This window comes from Anguilla anguilla, chromosome 2, assembly GCF_013347855.1.
Source record: "Anguilla anguilla isolate fAngAng1 chromosome 2, fAngAng1.pri, whole genome shotgun sequence".
NCBI classification, from domain to species: Eukaryota; Metazoa; Chordata; class Actinopteri; order Anguilliformes; family Anguillidae; genus Anguilla; species Anguilla anguilla.
In genome coordinates this window covers 33,788,169-33,810,359 of record NC_049202.1, presented here as the reverse complement: position 1 = coordinate 33,810,359, position 22,191 = coordinate 33,788,169, and the positions used below count along the sequence as shown (strand labels likewise).

At 56.7% G+C, this 22,191-nt stretch overlaps 1 protein-coding gene across 1 annotated transcript in view; it reads left to right on the top strand.

Moving 5' to 3' along the window:
* Positions 1–22,191, top strand: part of LOC118218199 (retinoic acid receptor alpha) — a 62,442-nt gene that overhangs the window by 29,318 nt on the left and 10,933 nt on the right. The window contains exons 2-3 of the mRNA XM_035400696.1: positions 8,803–8,951; positions 16,080–16,221. Coding sequence (XP_035256587.1) covers positions 8,803–8,951; positions 16,080–16,221 — 291 coding nt within the window. The remainder of the gene's footprint in view (positions 1–8,802; positions 8,952–16,079; positions 16,222–22,191) is intronic.

Genomic DNA, 22,191 nt, shown 5'->3' with positions numbered 1-22,191 from the left:
GGGGGGGCTCAGAGCTGCCGCGACAGAGAGCCCAAGTCTGAGAGAGGACCGAGACGTGAAGCTCCAGCGTGTGCCGGGCGGGCGGGCAGACGGACATCGGTCCGGGGGCTGGGAGACGCGGCCCCGCGGAAGGCCTGGAGTTGATTAGGAGGGAAATGAGTCCGGGGGGGGGGGGGGGGCGTTTCGTCGGCCGCGGAGACCGCAGTTAAAATCCTCGCCGCCCGCCTCCCTTTGCAAGGGCCGGTGACTTTCCCCCCAGAAGCCAGGAGCTTTCCCCCCCCCCCCTCTACCTACAACACCCCCATTCCTGTACCTCATTACAGACCGACCAATAACCTTACGGCAGGGATGTGGTCATGGGACTGGAACTCTGTTTCTCAGTCCAGCTCTTTGTTTCGGACGCCAGCCCCTGGATCAGGGCAGCGTTCGTGCGCTGCTGTTGCAGCTTGGGAAAGCGAGTTCTTTTGCAGTTTTTGTCTGGCACTCTGTGCTGCGGTTTCTCAGTCCGGCTCTTTGTCCAGGCCGTCGGAGGCGTTCGTGGATGAACCAGGTTTTCGTTTAGCCAGGTCGCCGAGGGCAGCCGTCCAAGGGGTAGCTTTTTTTTTTGCCTCGACAGGAAATTGAGGATCAAGCCAAGGCCTGGTCTCCTGGCCCCATCCCCCCCCTCCACCACCGCGGGGGCCCTTGAGCGCGAGAGCAGACGCCCCCCCCCCCCCCCCCGTCCGCCGCGTTTGCGCGTTTGTAAACGCCTCTTTCCCGTCGGCGCCGCTCGCCGTAAAAAAGAAAAAAGGCGAAGCTCGGAAGGGGCTGTGTTTCCACGCCAAAGACCTTTTGCCGCCCTAGCGGTTCCTGGAGAGGAAGGAAAACGCAAAGGCTCTTTTTTCTCTCTCCCTTTTGTAAACATTCTCGGTACGGGTCGGAGCCAAACCTGGCCCCCACAAATCAGACGGCTCTGGAACCACCGTCAACCCCCGTTTCCTTTTTGTCCTGGGCTCAGATCTTCGCCTTCAGCCGGCAGGAAAAGGCCTGTTACGGGTTTATCCACTTATTTTATTTTCGTTCGTTTTTTTTTGCGTCGCCTTTTGTTACGGACCCTGTACATGGCCCGAGTGCGTCGAGCGTGTTTCCGGAGATTTATAGAGTGCGTAATGTTCGCCCGGCTCATCCTCCAGGCTAATGGTGCGGCATTCTGGGAAGGTAAACGTCTCGTGGAGCAGTGAAAGGGAGACAAATGGGCTGACTTTTGAAGGGGGCCCGCCTGGCGCGCCGGGGGGGCCTCTAATCTAATAGACGTCCTGAGGAACACAGAGGCCTGTGTGATGCACGCGCACAGGCCGAAGGGGAGTCCTTCTGGCCCCTTGAACTTCCCCGACCGCTCTTCTGCGCCCGGTTAATTTATTTAACGTTCTCTTAACGACTGCGAAATCTCATTAATATGCTTCACAGCTGGGCCCAGTAATTGATGTGCGCGAGCTTTAATGTAATCTCTGCCGGGCTAACCCAGACCTGAACCTGGAGACAGAAACGAGCAGGGGGGCAGAGAGGGATGGGAGGCCCGGGGAGGAGAGGAAAGGGAGGCGTGCTCTCCTCCCTGTCGGCCGGCTGCAGACAGGCTACCTCTCTCAGCGCCGATTGGGGTTCTGTATGGGGGTACGCCGAGGTACGCTCGTCTCGCTCGACCTCCACCGGGGGGAGCACTTCGGTTTCGCCTGCGGTTACGGAACCGCGAAATCCTCCGTCTGTCGCTTTTCCGGGTCTGTCGGAGAACTTTGTGTCACGAAATGCCGTCCGCCAAAATGGCCGACGTACAGAAAGTCACGCGTCGCGACGAACGCGTGCAGCTCCTGAAAATACTCTGACTCGTCCTGAAAATGCTCTGACTCGTCCCGAAAATGCTCTGACTCGTCCTGAAAATACTCTGACTCGTCCTGAAAATGCTCTGACTCGTCCTGAAAATGCTCTGACTCGTCCTGAAAATACTCTGACTCGTCCTGAAAATACTCTGACTCGTCCTGAAAATACTCTGACTCGTCCTGAAAATGCTCTGACTCGTCTGCCTTTAGATGTCTGCCGTACGAAAATAAGAGCAGGGAGAGAGTGTGTGCTGAGGGAAATTATATATAGGCTACCCTCTCTGTGGGTAATGCTCACAGTGAAAACCCAAAACCTATTTATAATAATTTATATTATTTATATTTATAAGTTCTAATTCCTTGCCGTGTTATACGGCAGATGTTAAAAGGTGTTAAGCGGTGATTTTGCCCTGTAAGCACGTTACACAATGACAATTGTCGTGGTATCGTACACACCCGCATGCTATCTGCACGTTATCTTTGGGATGAGTGACTTGAACCTTAGCTTAAAGAAAAAAGATAAAGGCGTTCCTGTGTATTCTCTGGATTTTTTGTCCTCAAAAATTGCAGATAATGTTGATAAACTATGAATATGTATGCATTCCTTTGGGGTAAAAGTACAGGTTTATATCTTCAGCGAGGTTTGGTGGATTGAAGTCCATCTTGGTTTACCAACGGGGTTCCTCTTGTGGCCATGTAGTATTGCTTAGTCCGGTCTTATGTTTGTGAACGTTCACGATGTCTGTTTACATTGTCTTGTCTGTTTGTGTTTTTTGCTCTGTTGGATGTATACGAGGGCTTTCCCTGTGGAAGTGTGTTGACGGGCACCATTTTGGGATTCGTGCAAACCCCAGTGGACTTATTTAGGAGAGCCTCACTATTTAGGAGCAGCACAGTGGAGGCCGGCTATGTACAGCACCTGTAGTTAACGGGCGAACGCGTCTATAGCATAACCAGGCCGAGGATAAGGACGCCCGCGGTAGGCTCGCGGTAATTTCCGCTCCTGTGGGGCATTGTGGGAAGGAGGCGCAGAAAGGCCCTCCCCGGCCTCGAGAAAAGCCGCTCCCCCCCCCCCCCCCGTAGCGGAGCGATGGCGTTTAATTACAGCGGGCGGCGCTCTCGCGGGATCCGCGCTCGCCGGTGCCCCAGATTCGGTGCGGCGCTCTCGTCGGGCCGCACGTTTGGGGGGGACTGGGGGGACGGGGGGGGGGGGGGGCTCTGCGACAGCGCGGAGCCACAGGTTTTTTCTTTGTCGTACGCGCTTGTCTGCTGGAGGCAGCTGTAACGGGGATGAATGGGGCTGCGGACCCCGTAATGATCCTGCCCGGTACGGGTCTGGATCCGACGGCTCAGGAAAGCCATTAAAACGCATATCGCTTAATTAAAACCCCAAAAGAACATTTAGGCCTGCTGCTGGCGCGTCACATCAACGTCATTACGTCGCTCGCGGGTTCTTTTCTGTCGGCGCGGCGTGCAATGAGATTCTGTAAATTTGGAAAGTGTGCCGCGGAAGGAAAGAGGTTGGGAAACGCTGGACTAGGCAACAAAAGCTGGGGATGGGAGTGGGAATGGTGGGGGGGGGGGGGGGGGGGGGGGGGCATCTGCAACTCAGTCTCTCCCCCCTCCCCCCCCCCCCCCCGTGAAAAAATGGTAACTTTTGAGAGCGGAATCCTCCCCCCCCCCCCCCCCCGCCTGGCAACGATGCGACCTGGCAAACCCGCGGGCGTGTTTATCATTTCGAAAACCGCTGGGCGGTTATTAGCGCTAAGCTAAGCGCTTCTCAAATCCTGGCTTTGCTCGCGAGCCTTTAACCCCTGACCCCTAACGCTAACGTGCCGCGCGGCTCGCGGGAAAACGGAGCGTGGCTCTGGCGGGCCCCCCGTCCCCCCTCCCTCCCCATTGTCCGCTTGTCGGGTGTGAAATACGAGCGGAGAGAACAATGGGGAGCCCAACTGCTGCCGTGCTCGTGCAACCGGGAAACGGTCTCTCCCTCCGTCCTCCCCCCCCCCTCACCCCCCACCCTCCCTCCCTACCTACCAATCCCGTGCGGCTGGGTGCCAGGCCGTCGTACGTGCGGGGTGTGGTTTGCGCTGTGTTCCTGGCCAGTTTCCGCGTTGAAGAGAGCCGCCTGACCTGGCTACAAGAACCGTCGATAACCGCGTTTCTTTTCTTTTTTTCCTCTCCTGTGTAAACAGAGGGTTAAAAAAAGAATATGATTAGCCGCCATCCCCTCCCTCCCGTCCTCGTCTCGCCTTCGCGGCTGCCGTGCGAGCGGTCGCTCCGCCCCCGGCGGGTCGCTGAGTCGCTCTTCTTCCGGCCAATCAGAGCGCGGCGCCGCGCCCACCCCTCGGCACCGTAACCGCGCCGCTAGCGCTAACGCTCCGAGGAGAAGAGTGGCAGGACCGCCCTTAACGTCCTTCTTAAAAAAGGGGGGGGGGGGGGGGGGAGGGCGGTACTCGTACAGCTCTGCCGAGCCTTTGAAGTGCGGCCAGCGGTGGCGTCTGCGTTTTCCATCAGGCCCCCGCGAAAATAAAGCCCCTTTGTGAAGGCGGCCGCGCTTCAAAAGCGCCCTCCGGTGGCGCGGGCGGAAGGTGAAAGGGCGGGAGGGCGTGGGTCCGGTGCCAGGCAGGCGGCTGGGGGGGGTGGGCGGGGGGAGGCGGTGGTACCTGGCCCCGCGGCGGGCATGCCAGTGCAGGGGGGGGGGCGGGGGGGGAGCAGGGGGAGGTGGGGGGTGTTGGGACGGTGGACGGGCAGAGCCGGCTCATCCGTATTAAGGGTCCCCGGGGCGGGAGGGCGGGGGTTTAGCTGGGGGGGGGGGCGAGACCCACCTGACCCCCTGACCCTGCGCAGGACGCGGGCGAGCTCCGTAAGCATGAGAGCCCTGGCGCACGGGTCGACCTGCCGGCGGCGTTCAGCGCCGCCCGTCGCGTGTGCCCGCAGTGACACACGTGCACGGGCACACAGCCACGCCCACAGCGACAGAGCTCGCTGACAGAATCACCCGCCTCACAGAGACAGAGACACACGCACACATGCACGCACGCACACACACACACACACACACACACACACACACACACACACACACACACACACACACACACACACACACTCACACACACACACACACACACACACACACACACGCTCACACACACACACACACACACACACACACACACGCTCACACACACACACACACACATGCGCGCGCGGCAGTCCACGCTGTCAGCGAGGGCGCGATGCTGTAAACCGCTGGGCGGTTATTAGCGCTAAGCTAAGCGCTCCTCAAATCCCCGCTTTGCTCGTGAGCCTTTGACCCCTGACCCCCCCTCCCCGCCCTGTCCCCGCCCCCCCCGCCCAGTCCCCGCCCCCACGGTGCAGGAGCGCGAGAGCCGTCGTCAGCTCCGCTACGCTCCGAGCGGAAGCTAAACGCGCGGCGGAACGGTCTGGCCGCGCGAGGCGATGAGTCATCGTGGCGGCGAAGAGTCGCCCGTTTTAAGACGCAGATCAGGGTTCCTGGCTCCTCTCCCCCCCCGACTCGTCTCCCCGGCGACGGTATCCCGGCCGCGAGCGAGGGGTTCGTCGGCAGACGTGATCTAATGTGCCCTGATTTCTCATTTCCCGTGCGCGCGTGTGTGTGCTGCGCGTCTGCCAAGCGAGGGTCTGTGCGCGGTGCGCTTTTTTTCGGGGGTGGATTTTGGCAGGGGCTGCGCTGCGAAGGCGCGATGGGAAGCGCGAAACCTCGGGGCTTGTGGTGTGCGTCTGCGATGGTGCCGCCGCTCTGGGAAAGCTGTTTTCATTTGGGCGCGGTGTTCCTGCCCTGTGTGTGTCAGCGTGCGCTTGTGTGTGATTTGTGTGTGTTTGTGTCTGTCAGGGTGGGTGTGTGTGTGGTGTTTGTGTGTCAGTGTGGCTGTGTGTGTGTGTATGTGTCAGTGTGGTCTTTGTGTGTGTGTGTGTGTGTGTGTGTGTATGTCAGTGTGGGCATATGTCTGATTTGTGGATGTGTGTACTGTGTGTGTGTATCTGTGTGTCTGGATGGGTACCTGTATGTGCCCACGTGTATGTGTGTGTGTGTGTGTGTGTGTGTGTGTGTCAGTGCAGGCATGTGTGCCGGAGTGTGTGTGAGTCAGTGCAGGCATGTGTGCCGGAGTGTGTGTGTGTGTGTGTGTGTGTGTGTGTGTGTGTGTGTGTGTGTGTGTGTGTGTGTATGTCAGTGCAGGCATGTGTGCCGGAGTGTGTGTGTGTGTATGTCAGTGCAGGCATGTGTGCCGGAGTGTGTGTGTGTGTGTGTGTGTCAGTGCAGGCATGTGTGCCGGAGTGTGTGTGTGTGTGTATGTCAGTGCAGGCATGTGTGCCGGAGTGTGTGTGTGTGTGCGTCTTGCGTCTGCACTGTCACGTGGAGTCCATACCCAGCTGGACTCCAGGCCTGCTGAACTCATGAGCCCTGTGTTAAATATAGACTGCTTATTTACACACCAGTGCCGTCTGGGCCTCTGGGCACTTCTGTAACGTCACAGGAGGCACACAAATACACACACACAAACACAAACACAAACACACAACAAAAATACACACACACACACATACACAAACACACAACAAAAATACACACACACACACATACACAAACACACAACAAAAATACACACACACACACATACACAAACACACAACAAAAATAAACACACACAACATACATAAACACATGCACTTGCACACACACACACAACCACACACGCAAACACAAAATACACACACAGACAAAATACACACACGGACACAAACAGAAACACACAAAAAAATAAAAATAAAAAATAAACACACACACAAACACAAAATATACACACACATGAACACAAACACACAACGTGCATAAACACAAACCACACACGCGTACCGATGAACACAAACACACAACATGCATAAACACACAAACACAAAATACACACACACACATACATAGGCACACAAAGACGCAACATACGTAAACGTGCTCACACACACACACACACACACACTTTTTGTGTGCCTTCACGCTCACCCATGCATGCACGGCACGCTGTACACAAACGTCAGATTGTGCTGGTCTCATGCTTTCTTCCTGCTCGCCGCAGTACAGACACACACTGTAACCCTGACTCTGTAACCGATCCGCCCCGGAGAGTGGAGGGCAGAGTGGAGGGCGGCGGGGTGGCCGGGCGCAGGTTTTGAGGCTGGTGATGAATTTATGATCGGCGCGTGAAAGCCGGCGGGCGCGTTGCAGGGGGGAGCCGTGACGTCGGTCCCTGAAAAAGGGGGGCGGGGGCATTTCCCGGATGCCTGCGGGGGGGGAAGCGGCTAAGGTGCCCTCGGTGACCGGGTGACATCAGCAGCAGCGGCGCGGGTCGTTCAACCGCGATCACGCCGCGGGGGGCGCTAGCCTCTGCCCCGCGCGTCCGCGTTAGCGCCCGGGCGCCTCTTCGCGGGCCTCGCGGTTGGCGGCTCGCTTTCCTGCGAGAGAGGGGAGAACCGGGGCGCGGCCTCGCTCCGAGGCTCCTCTCCGAGCCCCGTCTCGTTTCCGTGCTCGTCCGGGGCGTCAGGTACGCCGAATCCGCCCCCCCCCGCGAAACGGACGTCCGGCAAGACCGGCTTCCGTCTCTCCGGTCTGCAGCAGGTCCGGCGCGTTGCCGCCTCGCGGTTTGTCACGAAAGCAAAAATGCTGGAGAGAAGATTTGTTTTTGTTTTTTTTTTTACTGTTGGGCTGAAACCCCCCAAAAAAAAAAAAAAACGGCCTACTCCTTTACTTTAAGTTTGGTCGCGTAGTTCATGCCTGCGCTTTAAAGCTTAGCCCCGCTCCGATGTTTAAAGCGCGGGAGCTGGGCGGCTTAGAAAACCATCGCCCTGGTTTGACGGATGGAAACGCGCCGCCCGCAGTGGGTCAGCTGGCGCTGCGGGAGACGCGTCACGAAGTTCGCGTGTTTCAGTTCCCCGCGCCAGTACCTGGAAAAGGACTCGTACCTGCAACAGCGGATTGTTTTTTATTTTTTCCTGGTATCTGGTGTTTAAATAGTAACGGTAATATGACGAAGGATGGGGTTTCCGGGCGACGCCTCCGTGTGGAAATGCGGTGACGGTGTCGATCTCGGATCGGGGGGCTCTGGCGTCCGCGCTGGCGTTTGGTTCTCCGCGGTGCTGCAGGGGGAGATCGCTCGGTTTTATTGGGGGGTAGGACGTCCTCCTGGCTGAGTAAGGGGCGTGGCCTCCGTCAGGGGCGAGGTTTTATGGCAGTGCTCGGTTTCCCAGTGTACCGCGACGAGAGGGCGTTCCGTTTCTTACTGCCTCTGTGACTTGAGTGCACGGGCCCTGTGTACTGTATATACACACACACACATTCACGCACACTCACACACACACACACACACACACACACACACACACACACATTCACGCACACACACCGCCGCACACACACATTCACACACACACGCACACGCACACCTACTCACACATTCACACGCACGCACGCACACACACACACACACACACACACATCTCTGCTAGCATCTCTGCTAACGTTATTTTGATGCAGTCCGCAAGAATCAGTTTTTTAACAGGAGCGCCGTAGAGCCCCGGCCCTGCAAGCAGGGGGGCTCGGTCCCGTCGGGTCCTTCTCCCGCTCAGAATCGCTCAGCGCGTCGTTTTTAAACTTTTAAACTTTCAAACTTTTGACGTGAAGTTCTTGGAAATTCTTTGTCTTGTTTTGTTTCGCTTCGTGCCTCGGTGGTGAGTTCTCGAGCGCGTCGCAGGATGCCCTGACGCTAACCGCACCGCGGTTCCTGTCCGGTAGGCGGAGGTGTGAAAATATGGGCGCGGCGCGAAAAAATATTTTGCGTAGCGTCGCCATGGATACGAAGCCTGATCGCGTCTTTTTTTTTCTTTCTTTCTTCTTCTTCTCTCTGTCCCGCAGCCATAGAAACGCAGAGCACCAGTTCGGAGGAGATCGTCCCCAGCCCCCCCTCGCCTCCCCCTCCCCCCCGGGTCTACAAGCCCTGCTTCGTGTGCCAGGACAAGTCGTCGGGCTACCACTACGGGGTCAGCGCCTGCGAGGGCTGCAAGGTGAGTGTCTGCGGTCCGGCCCGCCCCCGTCGCCGCCGCCGCCGGGTTCCCCCCCCCCCCCCCCCCGCGCGCGCTGCGTCTGTCCGCGCGCCCCTCTCTCCGTTTCCACGCTGAGCGCTCGATCGCTTCCGAGCTGGAAAAAAACGGCTCCTGGCTGTTCTTGCCGCACAGCCACGGCGGTCCTGCCGACCGAGTCTTTGTAGGAAACCTTTATTTTTTACATTACATTAGAGGCATTTAGCAGTGGAGAGGTCTGACCTGCCGGGACGTGGGCTGTGACAGCCTGTTTGTTAGCTGACAGTTGGCCATTAGCCCCCCCCCCCCCCCCCCCCCCCCCCGGCCACACCTGACTGAACACGGCCAAAGGGGACACCTGGGCTGCTCAGTGCTCAGTGAGATCCAGCTCCAGGCTCAGGTGCGGCAGAGCCCTCTGAACTCTACTGCCCTCTGAGAGAGGAAACGTCACCATCAGCCCTTCACACGAGTCCCCTTTACCCACAAGTCCCCCTTTACACACTCAAAGTACCCCTTTACACACTCAAAGTACCCCTTTACACACAAGTCCCCCTTTACACACTCAAAGTCCCCCTTTATATACAAGTCCCCCTTTACACACTCAAAGTACCCCTTTACCCACAAGTCCCCCTTTACACACTCAAAGTACCCCTTTACCCACAAGTCCCCCTTTACACACTCAGTCCCCCTTTATATACAATTTCCCCTTTACACACTCAAAGTACCCCTTTACCCACAAGTCCCCCTTTACACACTCAAAGTCCCCCTTCACCCACAAGTCCCCCTTCACCCACAAGTCCCCCTTTACACACTCTAAGTCCCCCTTTACACACTCAAAGTCCCCCTTTATATACAAGTCCCCCTTTACACACTCAAAGTCCCCCTTTACACACTCAAAGTCCCCCTTTACACACTCAAAGTCCCCCTTTATATACAAGTCCCCCTTTACACACTCAAAGTCCCCCTTTATATACAAGTCCCCCTTTACACACTAAAGTCCCCCTTTACACACTCAAAGTCCCCCTTTACACACACAAGTCCCCCTTTACACACAAGTCCCCTTCACCCACAAAGTAAGGTGTATACTCGGTTAACCGAACGGAAACTAAGTCAGCCATCTAATCACAGTTGTAGCACTGTCATAAAACTGCTGTCACCCATCATACTGGGATTGTAACCCAAAGGTTGCAGGTTTGACTTCCGGGTAGAACACACCATTATATACCCTTGTACTTGACCTGATTTGATTTAGTAAATATCCAGCATTATAAATGGATACTATGCAAGAAATATAAATAATAATAATACATTTTCATAAAAAAATGTGTGTCAGTTGCTCCGGGTAAAAGCATGTCTGCAGTGTAATAAGGAATAAACTTTAGTGAGGTGCAGCGTGTGTTTGGCCACCATTATCTTGCCCCTAATATGACATCATTGCTAGCGGAACAAACGGGAAGGATCATAGGCTTCCTTGCCTGTCGAAGTTTGCCGAGCAAGAAGCCCACCGAGCATTGGTGGGGGGGATCCGTCTACTGCCCCCCTCTGGGCACCCAAGGGACTGCGAACATGTGAAAGATTCAGTAGCGTGTTGAGGCCGTGGATGGGTACTCTGTAAAGGCTCTTCAATAATTGAAAGCTGCGGGCGTTTGAATGTATGTGCGCGTTCCGTTGGGACCGGGGTAAAGCCGGGGTTAGCCTTCCCCTTAACTAGCGCAACTACAAAGTCCTCTCCCCCGGGGGCCCTGGACCTAGTTACGCGCGGGGGGGGGGGTGTGGTGTGGTGTTTGTTGTGGAAGCGGTGCCGAACCGCCCTCTCTCTCTCTCCTTCTCCCAGATATAAACACTTGTGCATTAAATTTGCATGCACTCTCTCTGGGAGCGGAGGGAGGGTGTTTATGCGCTCTGCTTTCCCGGAGGCGTCTTGCCGGCGTATGCCCGCTCTCTCTCTCTCTCTCTACCTCTCTCTCTCTCTCTCTCTCTCTCTCTCTCTCTCCCTCTCTCCCTCTCCCTCTCTCCCTCTCCCGCTCTCTCTCTCTCTCTCTCCCTCTCCCTCTCCCTCTCTCTCTCTCCCTCTCTCCCTCTCTCTCTCTCTCTCTCTCTCTCTCTCTCTCTCTCTCTCTCTCTCTCTCTCTCTCTCTCTCTCTCTCTCTCTCTCTCTCTCTCTGCGCCCCCTCACGTGCAGCCGGGAGAGGCTTCCATCCGAAAAGCCCCCCCCCCCCATCTCCCCGAGGTGCGCTAACTTTAGTGGCCGGCCCCGCGTAACTAGTGGGGGGGGCGGGAGGGGGGTGGGGGAGCCAGGCGCGATGCACCGACCCCTGGAGCGGTACACGCGGGTACCATAGAATTCCTTCTAGTCCGTGCGAGGCCCCTGACGTCTCACACCTGCCGCTGCAGAGAGCGGGAACGCAGACACGCTCCCGGGGGAGCGCGCCGAAAGCCGGGGGGGCGCGCTCTCCTAATCGCACGCGGGCGCTCTCGGCTGTCGGTTGGGGCGACGCGGACGCGGACCTCGTCGCCGTGGTCACAGGCAGCGCAGGCGCGTGGTCCTGGAGTGTGTGTCCCCCCCCCCCCCCCCCCCCCCCCCCCCCCCCTCTACGCTGAGCCCTGCAGTGATAAGCCCGCTCTGGGTCTGTCGTTGCAGGCAAGGATTACAGCCCGTAAAAAAAAAAAGAGGAGGCTTAGAGAGCAGCGGGGAAGAGCAGCGCCTCCTAACAGGGCGAGGAGGGGAAGCAGCGGCCCCCGCCCGGCCCGGCCCGGGGGGAAAGGCGTGGCACGGCGCGGTCACCTGACCTGGGGATTTCTCTACCCGAGGGGTCCGGCGGGGTCGGCGCCGGGTCAATCCAAGGGGTCGGAGGTCAAGCGCCGTTTAGGAGGGAGATCAGGGGAGATGATGGCGGATCGGGAGCCCGCGATCCCCGGCCCGCCCGCCGGCCCGCCCGCCCGCCCGCCTGCGCTTCCCCGTTTGGATTCCCGCCTAATCTGCTTCTTCTCGGCCGGCTGAGAGCGGCAACATCCCCTTAAGCCCCCAGAAGGCTTCAGGCTCCGTATTAGAGGGTCCTCTTCAGCCAGTGCACCGGCCACGTTGCGTGGGGGGGCGGGGGTTTGGGGGGGGGGTGGAGTCTTGAAACTGCAGCCGCCCGCGTGGGGACGTTCCAGTTTTAGGTCTCTGCGTTCGGTTCGTCCTGCTCTCTGCGGCAAGAAAGCGAGTCGGTCCCTCGCCCCCACCCTCATCCCCCCCCCCACCCCCCCCCCTCCCCCCACACCAAGTGTCCCGGCAGTGACGCTCGAACCCGCGCTCTCCCGTGCGGCCCGACGCCGCTGTGCCACCGCACTTCTTCTTTTTACGCCTCGTGAAAACCCCGTCGATTTGCTTCCAGGGGACCTCGCCGTATAAACAGCTGCGTTTATTTAAGAACCAATGAGGCGCAGAGGGGGGAGGAGAGAGGGGCCATTCAGCACGGGAGGAGGGGCCACGCTTGCTTCTCTCCCCCCGAGCAGGTGCTGGGGGGAGGAGGCGGTCTCCAGAGGGGGCGCGTCTCCGTGGGCGCGCGTGACGTTTCGGGAGAGGGATTACAAGCTCCCATACCCCCCCACCCCCACCCCCACCCCGCCCCTGCCTGCTCCTCTCCCGGGAGGACGGGGGTTATTATTGGCTCGCCGTCAAGCGAAAGCCGTCGCTGCCGCTCCTCCCGGGGTTCCCTCCCGTTACAGGAGTCATTAGCAGAGGAGACGCGGCTGGCGGAACAGGAGGAGGAGGAGGAGGAGGAGGAGGGGGGAGGGTACTCCCGCTGGCTCTCCTCCCTTTCCCCCCGATGTTGAGTCGAGGTTCCCGTTTTATGGCTTCTCTCCTTCCCTCTCTCTCCCCAATGAACTCGGAACGCGCGGCGTCAGTGTCGGCACTAAAACCGCCAAGCCCCCCTTTTTTGTTTTTTTATGGGCGCGGGCTACAGAAAGCGTCGTGTTCTGAAATGTGTTCTCTCTCCGTAACCCGTACGCCGTGAAACGACGCTCCCCGGAGTAGCGAGCGGGGCTGTGAGAGAGCTCTCTGCGCCGGGCCGTCGGTTAGGCTGGGCTTTATGGGTGGCGGTGCCAGCCGTGGCCGCTGGCATGACCCAGGGCAGACCCGCGCCGCACGTCATGCCCAATGGGCTGGCTCTCTCTCTCGCTCTCTCTCTCGCTCTCTCCTCGGGGCAGCTCCCGCCCTCTCAGGAAGAGCCGGCCCCCCCTCCCTTTGGTGAATATTCCGCTGATATGCATGCAGTCAAAATCCCGCTCGCAAACGCATGGAACGCGGTTGAGTTAAAATAACATTTGATGTCGGGGGGGGGGGTGACCACAAGGACTCGCAGCGTCGGTCGCAGTTCCCAGTCGCCGCCGGTTATTTCATTCCTTTGCAGTCGTGCGTCAGCTCGGTCGGACGTGCAGCCGGGTTTTGGAGAGTCTTGTCGAGCAGTGCCTCTGTCAGCGTGCACCTTTCGTTTTGTCTGAAGAGCACAGGGCCAGTTGCCTCCTGGAGTTGAAGGCCAGGTTTCGCCTGTGCCTGTTAAACGTACGCTCGCGTGCGGCGTGTCAGGTACATTTCTAAACGGTGTCCTTGTCACTTCCCATTTCTGCTCTCAATGTACCCTGTTTACCCAAGGGTAGGATAGTTTGGCAGTCCCAACTAGAACTGTAACATAGCTCAGGAGGTAAGACCGATTGTCTGGCAGTCGGAGGGTTGCCGGTTCAAACCCCGCCCTGGGCATGTCGAAGTGTCCTTGAGCAAGACACCTAACCCCTAACCCCTAACTGCTCTGGCGAATGAGAGGCATCAATTGTAAAGCGCTTTGGATAAAAGCGCTATATAAATGCAGTCCATTTACCATTTACCATGTAAACGAACTCATAGTAGCTGCGCAAGGGACGTACGCAAACGAAGGGACTAGCCTGGCGCGCTAACAAGCGAAAGTGCTCTTTCATTTGGAAGGTAAGCTTGAAAAACCCGGTTTTTTTCGGTTTCCTTAAAAAAAAAGGTCCCTGTTGACTGTTTTCCGTAGTGTCTACATTGATCCGTCAGCGCAGCCAGTGCTAACCTGTATCAAGTCCTTCATACACACGGGGAGTGCAGTGGCTCATGTAATGTATATCAGTACAACGGAAAACACAGTGTGCTTTGATAAATCTTTCCAAGCCAAAAAAAAGTCGTTGTGAAGGAGTACTCGCTGTGACCGTTTTTTGGAACCTTGTTTGCGACCCCCCTGCCTGCGGCTGCCCCCTCCCCACCTCTCTCAGGCCATCGCGGGAGCCGCAGTCTCCGTCTCAAATGCACAGTTGTGTTTATCTCCTGTGTCTGGTAGCGCCGCCTGAATCTACTTTCATCTCCTCACCTCGTTTCTTCGCTAGGCCTTTTCTTCTCGGCCTGCTGAAGCGTATCGGTCTTGAAACACGGCTCTCAGCCATGTTTTAATGTCCGCAATCCAAGGGCTATCCCATCAGCCTTTATGAACAAGGGGCTCTTAGAACCATAGAATCAACCTGTGTGCAAAGGGAGAGCAGGACCTCCTCCAAGCCAGTGATGTCATGAGAACAAAGTGCTTATGGGGTGGCGGGTAATTTGCATGCCAGATATGGGGTTTGACGGTCTTTCTCAAAACCATCGAAATGGAAACAATCGGGTCACTTTGCCACAAGACTTCCTCCCTCCAGCGGTGTCCCTGTGTAAATGCCGGGGTGCAAAGTTTTCGGCAAACTTCTGCCGACCTCGGGCGCCTATAGCTTATCACAAATAGCCGTTTAGCGGTTAATATAGTTCTTGCAGCCCCCCCTTAAAGCGCTCAGTCCCATCCAAGCACCCCTGGATGGAGCGAAAGCCAGGAACGTCTCTTAGCACCTCAGGACCAGGGTTGCTTACCCCCCGCTGTATGTGTACATGTCGGGTATTCCCACCCTCACACCCAGGATTACAGGCTCCCCAGTGTGTCCATCAGTGGTGTCCAGTCCTATCCCAAAAGGGCCGGTGTGGGTGCCGGGTTTTATCTTAGACCAGTGCTAAAATGGCCGATTCAGCTAAAGCAATCACGGCCTTCAGTCAGGACCCATAGATAGAGTCAGGCGTCGTGGTGCTGGGCTAAAACGGGATACGATCATCTGCCCTGGCCCTTTTCGGATAGGACTGGACCTCGCACCCCGCCTAGATGTATCGATGGCGTTCTCGGATGCCACCGTCCAGCCTGGTAGCACCGTGCCACCGCGGGACTAGATGAACACGCGGCCGCAGGCTGGTAGCATTAAGCCTCGACCGTCCATCCATCCATCCACCCGTCCATCCATCCACTCATCCATCCATCCATCCACTCATCCATCCATCCATCATCCACTCATCCACTCATCCATCTATCCATCCATCCACTCATCCATCCATCCATCCATCCATCATCCACTCATCCACTCATCCATCTATCCATCCATCCACTCATCCATCCACTCATCCATTCATCCATCCACTCATCCATCCGTCCATCCATCCACTCATCCATCCATCCATCCACTCATCCATCCATCCGTCCATCCATCCGTCCATCCATCCATCCATCCATCCCCTTTGTCTTGTGGCTTACCTTCCTCTCGCATCCCGGCTTTGCACCATTACCAGAGCGGTGATAAGCAGCTTTCCCTTCTCCGCTTCTCCGCTCGCTCCCCGGCCCCAGTTTCTGTTTATTTCACTGATACTTCTGGACGCAGGGTGGGGAAAAACACACAAGGGTTCCCACCTTGTCCTGAAAAGGCCCAAAACAAACAAATACTGTGTAATTAGCAGTGCCCCCCCACCCACCCCCCAACGCGCCCTCGAGCCAGAGAGCTGGGACGAGACCCATCCGAGGTGACAGTCTACGCTCTTAATCTTAATCAAGAATCAAGGTCCAGGACGCGTTCCTTCCGCCGCGGGTGTAACTGGGTCATTCTTCATAGGGCGGTAAGGAAAGGCATTCAGTGCCCCTCCTGCTTTTAAAGGATGAGTGACGCGTAGGTAACCGGGGCTTGATTGACAAGCTCGTGCCTTCCGTGCCGCACAGGCGTCACTCTCATCGACCGGCCTTCTCTCTCCCCCCCCCCCACCCCCCCCCCCCACTCCAGGGCTTCTTCCGAAGGAGCATCCAGAAGAACATGGTGTACACGTGTCACCGGGAGAAGAACTGCATCATCAACAAGGTGACCCGCAACCGCTGCCAGTACTGCCGGCTGCAGAAGTGCCTGGAGGTGGGGATGTCCAAGGAGTGTGAGTGCCCCGCCCGCCCCCGCCCGCTCAGAGACGCACTGTCACTCTGTCGCGCGTGAGCGCGCACGGACACGCAGACAGACACGCACACACACATACACACACACAGACACATACACATACATACACACACACACACACATGCGCGCACACACACACAGACACATACGCACGCGCACACATACACATGCGCACACACATGCATACACATACACATACACACACGCGTACACACACACACACACGCACGCACACATACACACACACGCACGCACACATACACACACACACACACACACCAGCCTCTCACACGGAAAAGCCATCCTCTCTTTCTCTCAGGTACCCGCTCTCCGTTCTCTAACACAAAGCAGCGTTCTCTTTCTCTCAGGTACACGCTCCCTCTAACACAAAGCAGCGTTCTCTTTCTCTCAGGTACACGCTCCCTCTAACACAAAGCAGCGTTCTCTTTCTCTCAGGTACACGCTCCCTCTAACACAAAGCAGCGTTCTCTTTCTCGCAGTCAAATGCTCAAAGCTGGCGCAAAAACATGAGCAGCAGAACGCAAGCCCGGTATTGCAGTACATGTGTTGCTGAGCCTTGCGGTCTGCGATTGGCTGCCAAACCCATAAGTAATTGTTTTTTCTGCCTTGAGGAACGCGCATTGAATTCTCAGAGTAAAAAAAAAAAAGAAAGAAAAAAAAGCTGGAACCAAATAGCAACAAATTGGGGCGAAGCCACAGAGAGGAGCAGCAGCGTTCTCACCGAAGAACACCGAGCGAATGAAACGGAACTGTGCTTTTCACATCCCATAATGAGCGTCCTTAGAGAGTACAGGTGACTCATCGGGGCAAACAGGCGTGCTTCCTGCCGCCAACTGCCGCTCGCCAGTTGGGCGGGGTTAAGGCTTTAAGGTGGCAGGACTGGCGACCCGTCAGCTAATCCAGTCCATTCTACTCTAGACGCGAATGTCTGTGACTGACTGACTGAGTGACTGAGTGATGAAGTTACACCATTGGTCGGCCGAGTTATGAAGTTACGCCATTGGTCGGCCGGTCCATGTACTAGGTTTTGACCCGGTCTTGTTTAGAAATGCAGTAGATGCAAACGCAGCCGGAACGGGGGTCGTCTGAAACGTCCGTACGTCGAAAGTGTCGCCCCGAAACGTTTCTCAGTCGAGTCGTGACTTGCGTTAGCGTAGCCTTAAACAGCGCAGTTTACGCGCTCGATGCTAATCGAGGCGGCAGTGAAACGGGTTCTCCTTATCGCGCGGTTCGTTTTTTAGGACTGCTTTTTTTTAAACGGCGCGTCCCCCTCTCCGGTGACCCGCGGTCTCGGCCTTCCTCTTTTGGGGAAGCCGATTTTTGTTCCGGCCCGTCTTTTACAGCAAACGCTCTTTCGCTTCACGGCCTTTCGTTATGGGGGCGACACAGCTCAGGAGGTAAGAGCGGTCGTCTGGCAGTCGGAGGGTTTGCCGGTTCGATCCCCCGCCCTGGGCGTGTCCAAGTGTCCCCGAGCAAGACACCTGACCCCTAACTGCTCTGGCGAATGAGAGGCATCAATTGTAAAGCGCTTTGGATACAAGCGCTATATAAATGCAGTCCATTTACCGTGTTATTTTATTTTATTCAGCGCCGCAAATAAATGCCTCTGTCCGGTTTTAATCAAGTTTTTTCTATGTCAGCGGAAACGGACTCGTTTCCGATTAACGCTCGCCTTTCCGCGTCGCTGACGACAAGGCGCTCGATGACGGGCTAACGGCGCTCGCCGGCGTCCCGTTTCTGAGCCCTTCCGGCTGTCCGGTCCGGTCGGTCCGTTAGCCTGAGCTAACGTTAGCGTCCGGGGGTTTTCCCGTGACGAGGGGTCCGGATCCGTGCGGGCCCCCCCCCCCCCCCCCCCCCCCCGGCCCCGCCCCCCCCCCCCCCCCCCCCCCCCCGCGTTCTGACCGCTGTTCTTTTTTTAGACGGCCGCGGCGCGTTTGATCCTAACCGCGCCGAACGTCTCCACCTCGCCGCGGCCAGACGTGTCGACGCCTGCTCCCGCGTTTGAGGACGATTCGCCCGGATTGGCCGAGGTGTTTATCGGTGTTTGCGAGAAGTGTTATTTTTTTATTTAACTTTATTTTGCGAAGAGTGATTTTCTTTTTTTTCCCCACCTACCCTGAAGGTATTTCGCTGACGGATGACAAGTGTGTTTCCAGGTTGTCAGATTTTATGGAAAAACGCGGCATCTCAGAAACGGCAGAATGCTGGGACTGTCTGCAAATGCCATTTTGCACTAATAATAGAGCCGTGGCAGAACTTGTATGAAATGGTGCAGCGAGGGCGTCTGAGCTGCGTTCTGGGTGTGCGCGTTTCTGGAACTTTCCGCATTACGTGCGTCTGCTTTGACTTGCTGCTTGTGCTAATTGGCCGCGTGCGGAGGGAGGCGACGCAGTGCTCCACGCGGGTGTGCGGGCCCTCGTGTGTGCGGCTGGGCGTGCTTTCCCTCTGATGTAGCCGCCGCGGTGCTGGGCCTGCGTGAGAGCAGGCCTCCTTACCTCAGGACCGGTGGCTGTGCACCGCTGTACAGCCAACACTTCAGCACAGACCGCTGGTGTGTACTGTAGGACTGCAGCCATTACTGCAGAGAGGGTACAGCTAGCGCCTGGCTACCTGTAAGAAAGAGTGAGTGAGTGAGTGAGTGAGTGTTTATGTGTGTGAGAGTGAGTGAGTGAGTGAGTGAGTGAGTGAGAGTGTGTGAGTGAGAGTGTGTGAGTGAGTGAGTGAGTGAGTGAGTGAGTGAGTGAGTGAGTGAGTGAGTGAGTGAGTGAGAGTGTGAGTGAGTGAGTGAGTGTGTGTGTATGTATGAGTGTGTGTGTGTGAGTGAGTGAGTGAGTGTGTGTGTGTGAGTGAGTGTGTGTGTATGAGTGTGTGTGAGTGAGTGAGAGTGTGAGAGTGTGAGTGAGTGAGTGAGTGAGTGAGTGAGTGAGTGAGTGAGTGAGTGAGTGAGTGAGTGAGTGAGTGAGTGAGTGAGTGAGTGAGTGAGTGAGTGAGTGTGAGTGAGTGAGTGAATGTGTGTGCGCGCACGCGTCCGTAACCCTGACGATAAGCGTGTTCACACCCGTGGTAACTGAAAGGCGGCTGGTCGGCTTGCATCAGCGTGTCCCCCGGGCCGTGCCACAGCTCCTCCACGCTGTCAGCCCCCATGAGTCCACACCTGGAGGTGAGAGGAGCCCGCCGCGGCCGAAGGCGCCCTCGCCTCCCACCTCCCCTCCTGCCCCTCCCACCTCGCCTCACACCTCCCCTCCCGCCTCTCCTCACACCTCCCGTCTGAGCCCCGTGGCCCCCGAGCCGGCCCCCGCCGCTCTGACGCTAGTGCCCGCCGCCGCCCCCGTTACCTCCCCCGGGTCTCTCTCCCCCCACCCCGCCGCCGCTCTCCGACTTCTCCCTTTATCGTTTGCCCAAGTTAATGCGGTAAGTGTGCTGACAATTTACAACACTCGATTCTTAGGTCTCCTGTAAGTAAGTTATCCTCAGTACTCCCCGCTGCTGAATATAACCATTAATCTTGCTTAGGACCGGAGTGGGCTGGGAAAGTGGGGCCGGCTGAAGTGCCAGTGCCACCTAGTGGACGGCAGCGTGTACTGCGGGCCATCGCATCCGAGTAACTGAAACAGGTTGAACACACTGCTGCCGTGGTGTTTCCATTGACTCTCGTAGTTTTGTCCTTTGTGCTCATAGATGATTTTGGGTTTAGATTACAGAACAGGCAAGGCTTGGCTGCCGATCGTGAATATCGGGCTCTAGGGTGAGAGTGTTTTAATGGGTTTGCTTTCATTTTCACCTGTAATAATATTGAAAGAGGTTAAGTGCTGTTGTAGGGGCAACTGCTTTAGCTCTGAGCTAGTGCTGTCTGTACATAAAGCAGACAGCGCAGCATTAACGAGAGCATACAGTGTGTGTGTGTGTACGTACGTACGTGCGTGCGTGCGTGCGTATGTACGAGCTTGTGCAGTGTGTGCATGTGTGCGCGTGCGTGCATGTGTGTGTGTATGTGCGTGTGTGTGTACGAGCTTGTGCAGTGTGTGTGTGTGCGTGTGCATGCGTGTTTGAGGGACAGGTAGAGAGCGAGCCGGAGGTTGTTCACGCGCTGACCTTGCGTGGCGAACCCGAGCCTCCCGGGCGGCAGAGAGCCGGCCATCTGGGGCTGGCGGACACACCGCCGTGCGCCCCGCCATTTAGAGGGGGTGTCACAGCCACCCTCGAGTGCAAGGACACCCTGACCGGGGCGTCACGCCGCCAGCCCTCCCTACAGCCCTCCCCCCCCAGGGGGAAACGGAGGCGCCTGCAGTCCACTCTCAGCCAGTGCTCTCAGCGAAGCCCTGAGGAACAACAGAGACCGCGATTCGCCAGCCTTAGGCTAGCTCATACGGCCCGCCTCTCGTGCGTACAGTGTAACCGCTTCTCAGAAAGCAATCCCTGGGCCCGCTTTCGCCCTCTCTCTTCAGCGGCCAGACTGACGTTGGGGATGAACCGCGCCGCACATCGCAGAACTGCGCTACAGGGAGTGTCATCAGAGACAGAGGGAAAGAGAGACAGGGAGACAAAGACAGAGGGAGAAGGGAGAGAGAGACAGAGGGAAAGAGAGAGAGAGAGAGCAACAGAGAGAGAGAAGGAGACCAAGACTGAGAGACAGAGAGAGAGTAAGAGAGTTTTTATGCAATGCTTTGGCAATATTTACTGTATGTATTTCATGCCAATAAAGCAAATTGAATTGAATTGAGAGAGAGAGACGAGAGAGAGTGAGAGCGATAGAGAGAGAGATTGGGAGACAGAGGCTGAAGGAGGGACAGAGACGGAGAGAGAGGGAGCTCTTAAACTCACAGTCGAGCGGCCCCCTCCCCCCCATGATGAGATGAGCGATTGGCCCTGTGGCTGTCGCCGCCCCGGGGGGTGCAACTGGTGCCCTTCCCAGGTGTCCGGGATTGCTTGTGGGAAAAGGGGGCGGGGTGTGTGTGTGTGGGGGGGGGAGCTCCCCTGAGTAAGCCGCAGTGCCCCTCCTTCCCTCCCTCCCTCCCCGCGCTCTCCTCTCTCCCTCCTCATCTGTGCACCACCACAGCATGGGGGTGGGGGGGGGGGTGAGGAGAGGGGGGTGCTGGTGCTGGAAAAAACCCTTTCATCACTGTCTGTGCACAAAACAACACTGCACAAGAGGAGCTGGGAACATTGACATTTTTATCCTTCTATTGAATTTAATCTCTGTGATGGACGACCTGCCAGGGCTTTAATTTTCTTCTCCCAAATTATCCCCGTCTCCCGGTCCACACTCACACGTACACTCCAGCAACACACACACACACACGCACACACACACACACACACACACACACACACACACACAATGCACATAATAGACACACATAAGCAAAGCAGACTATACATGGACACACAACACACATGCTCACACACACACACACACACACACACACACACACACGCACAGACACACACACACACACAAACTAATTCAGAAGCTCAAACAATGCACATAATAAACACACACACGTGCACACACACACGCACAGACACACACACACACACACACAAACTCATTCACAAGCTCACACAATGCACATAGTAAACACACACACAAGCAGACACACAGCCTTGAGCCTAGGTTTTTGTTTATACTAAATTTGCCAAAAATATGTGTGGTTGAGGTACTGGCGGCCCTCAGCATGAGCTTAGGCCTAATTCCCAATCAGCCGAATTCCCACAAACAGGGATGTAGCTCTCACTGATATAGATTTACACATGAGCTCATGTCCCAAAATAGCTGAACTCCGAAAATAGCTGAACAAACAGTCCACACGGCGAGGAACAACTCACAAATATGTGGACAAAATCCAGATTTCACACGCACGCGCGCACACACACGCAGACAAACACACAATAATGCCAGACAGCGCGCACGCGCACACACACACACACA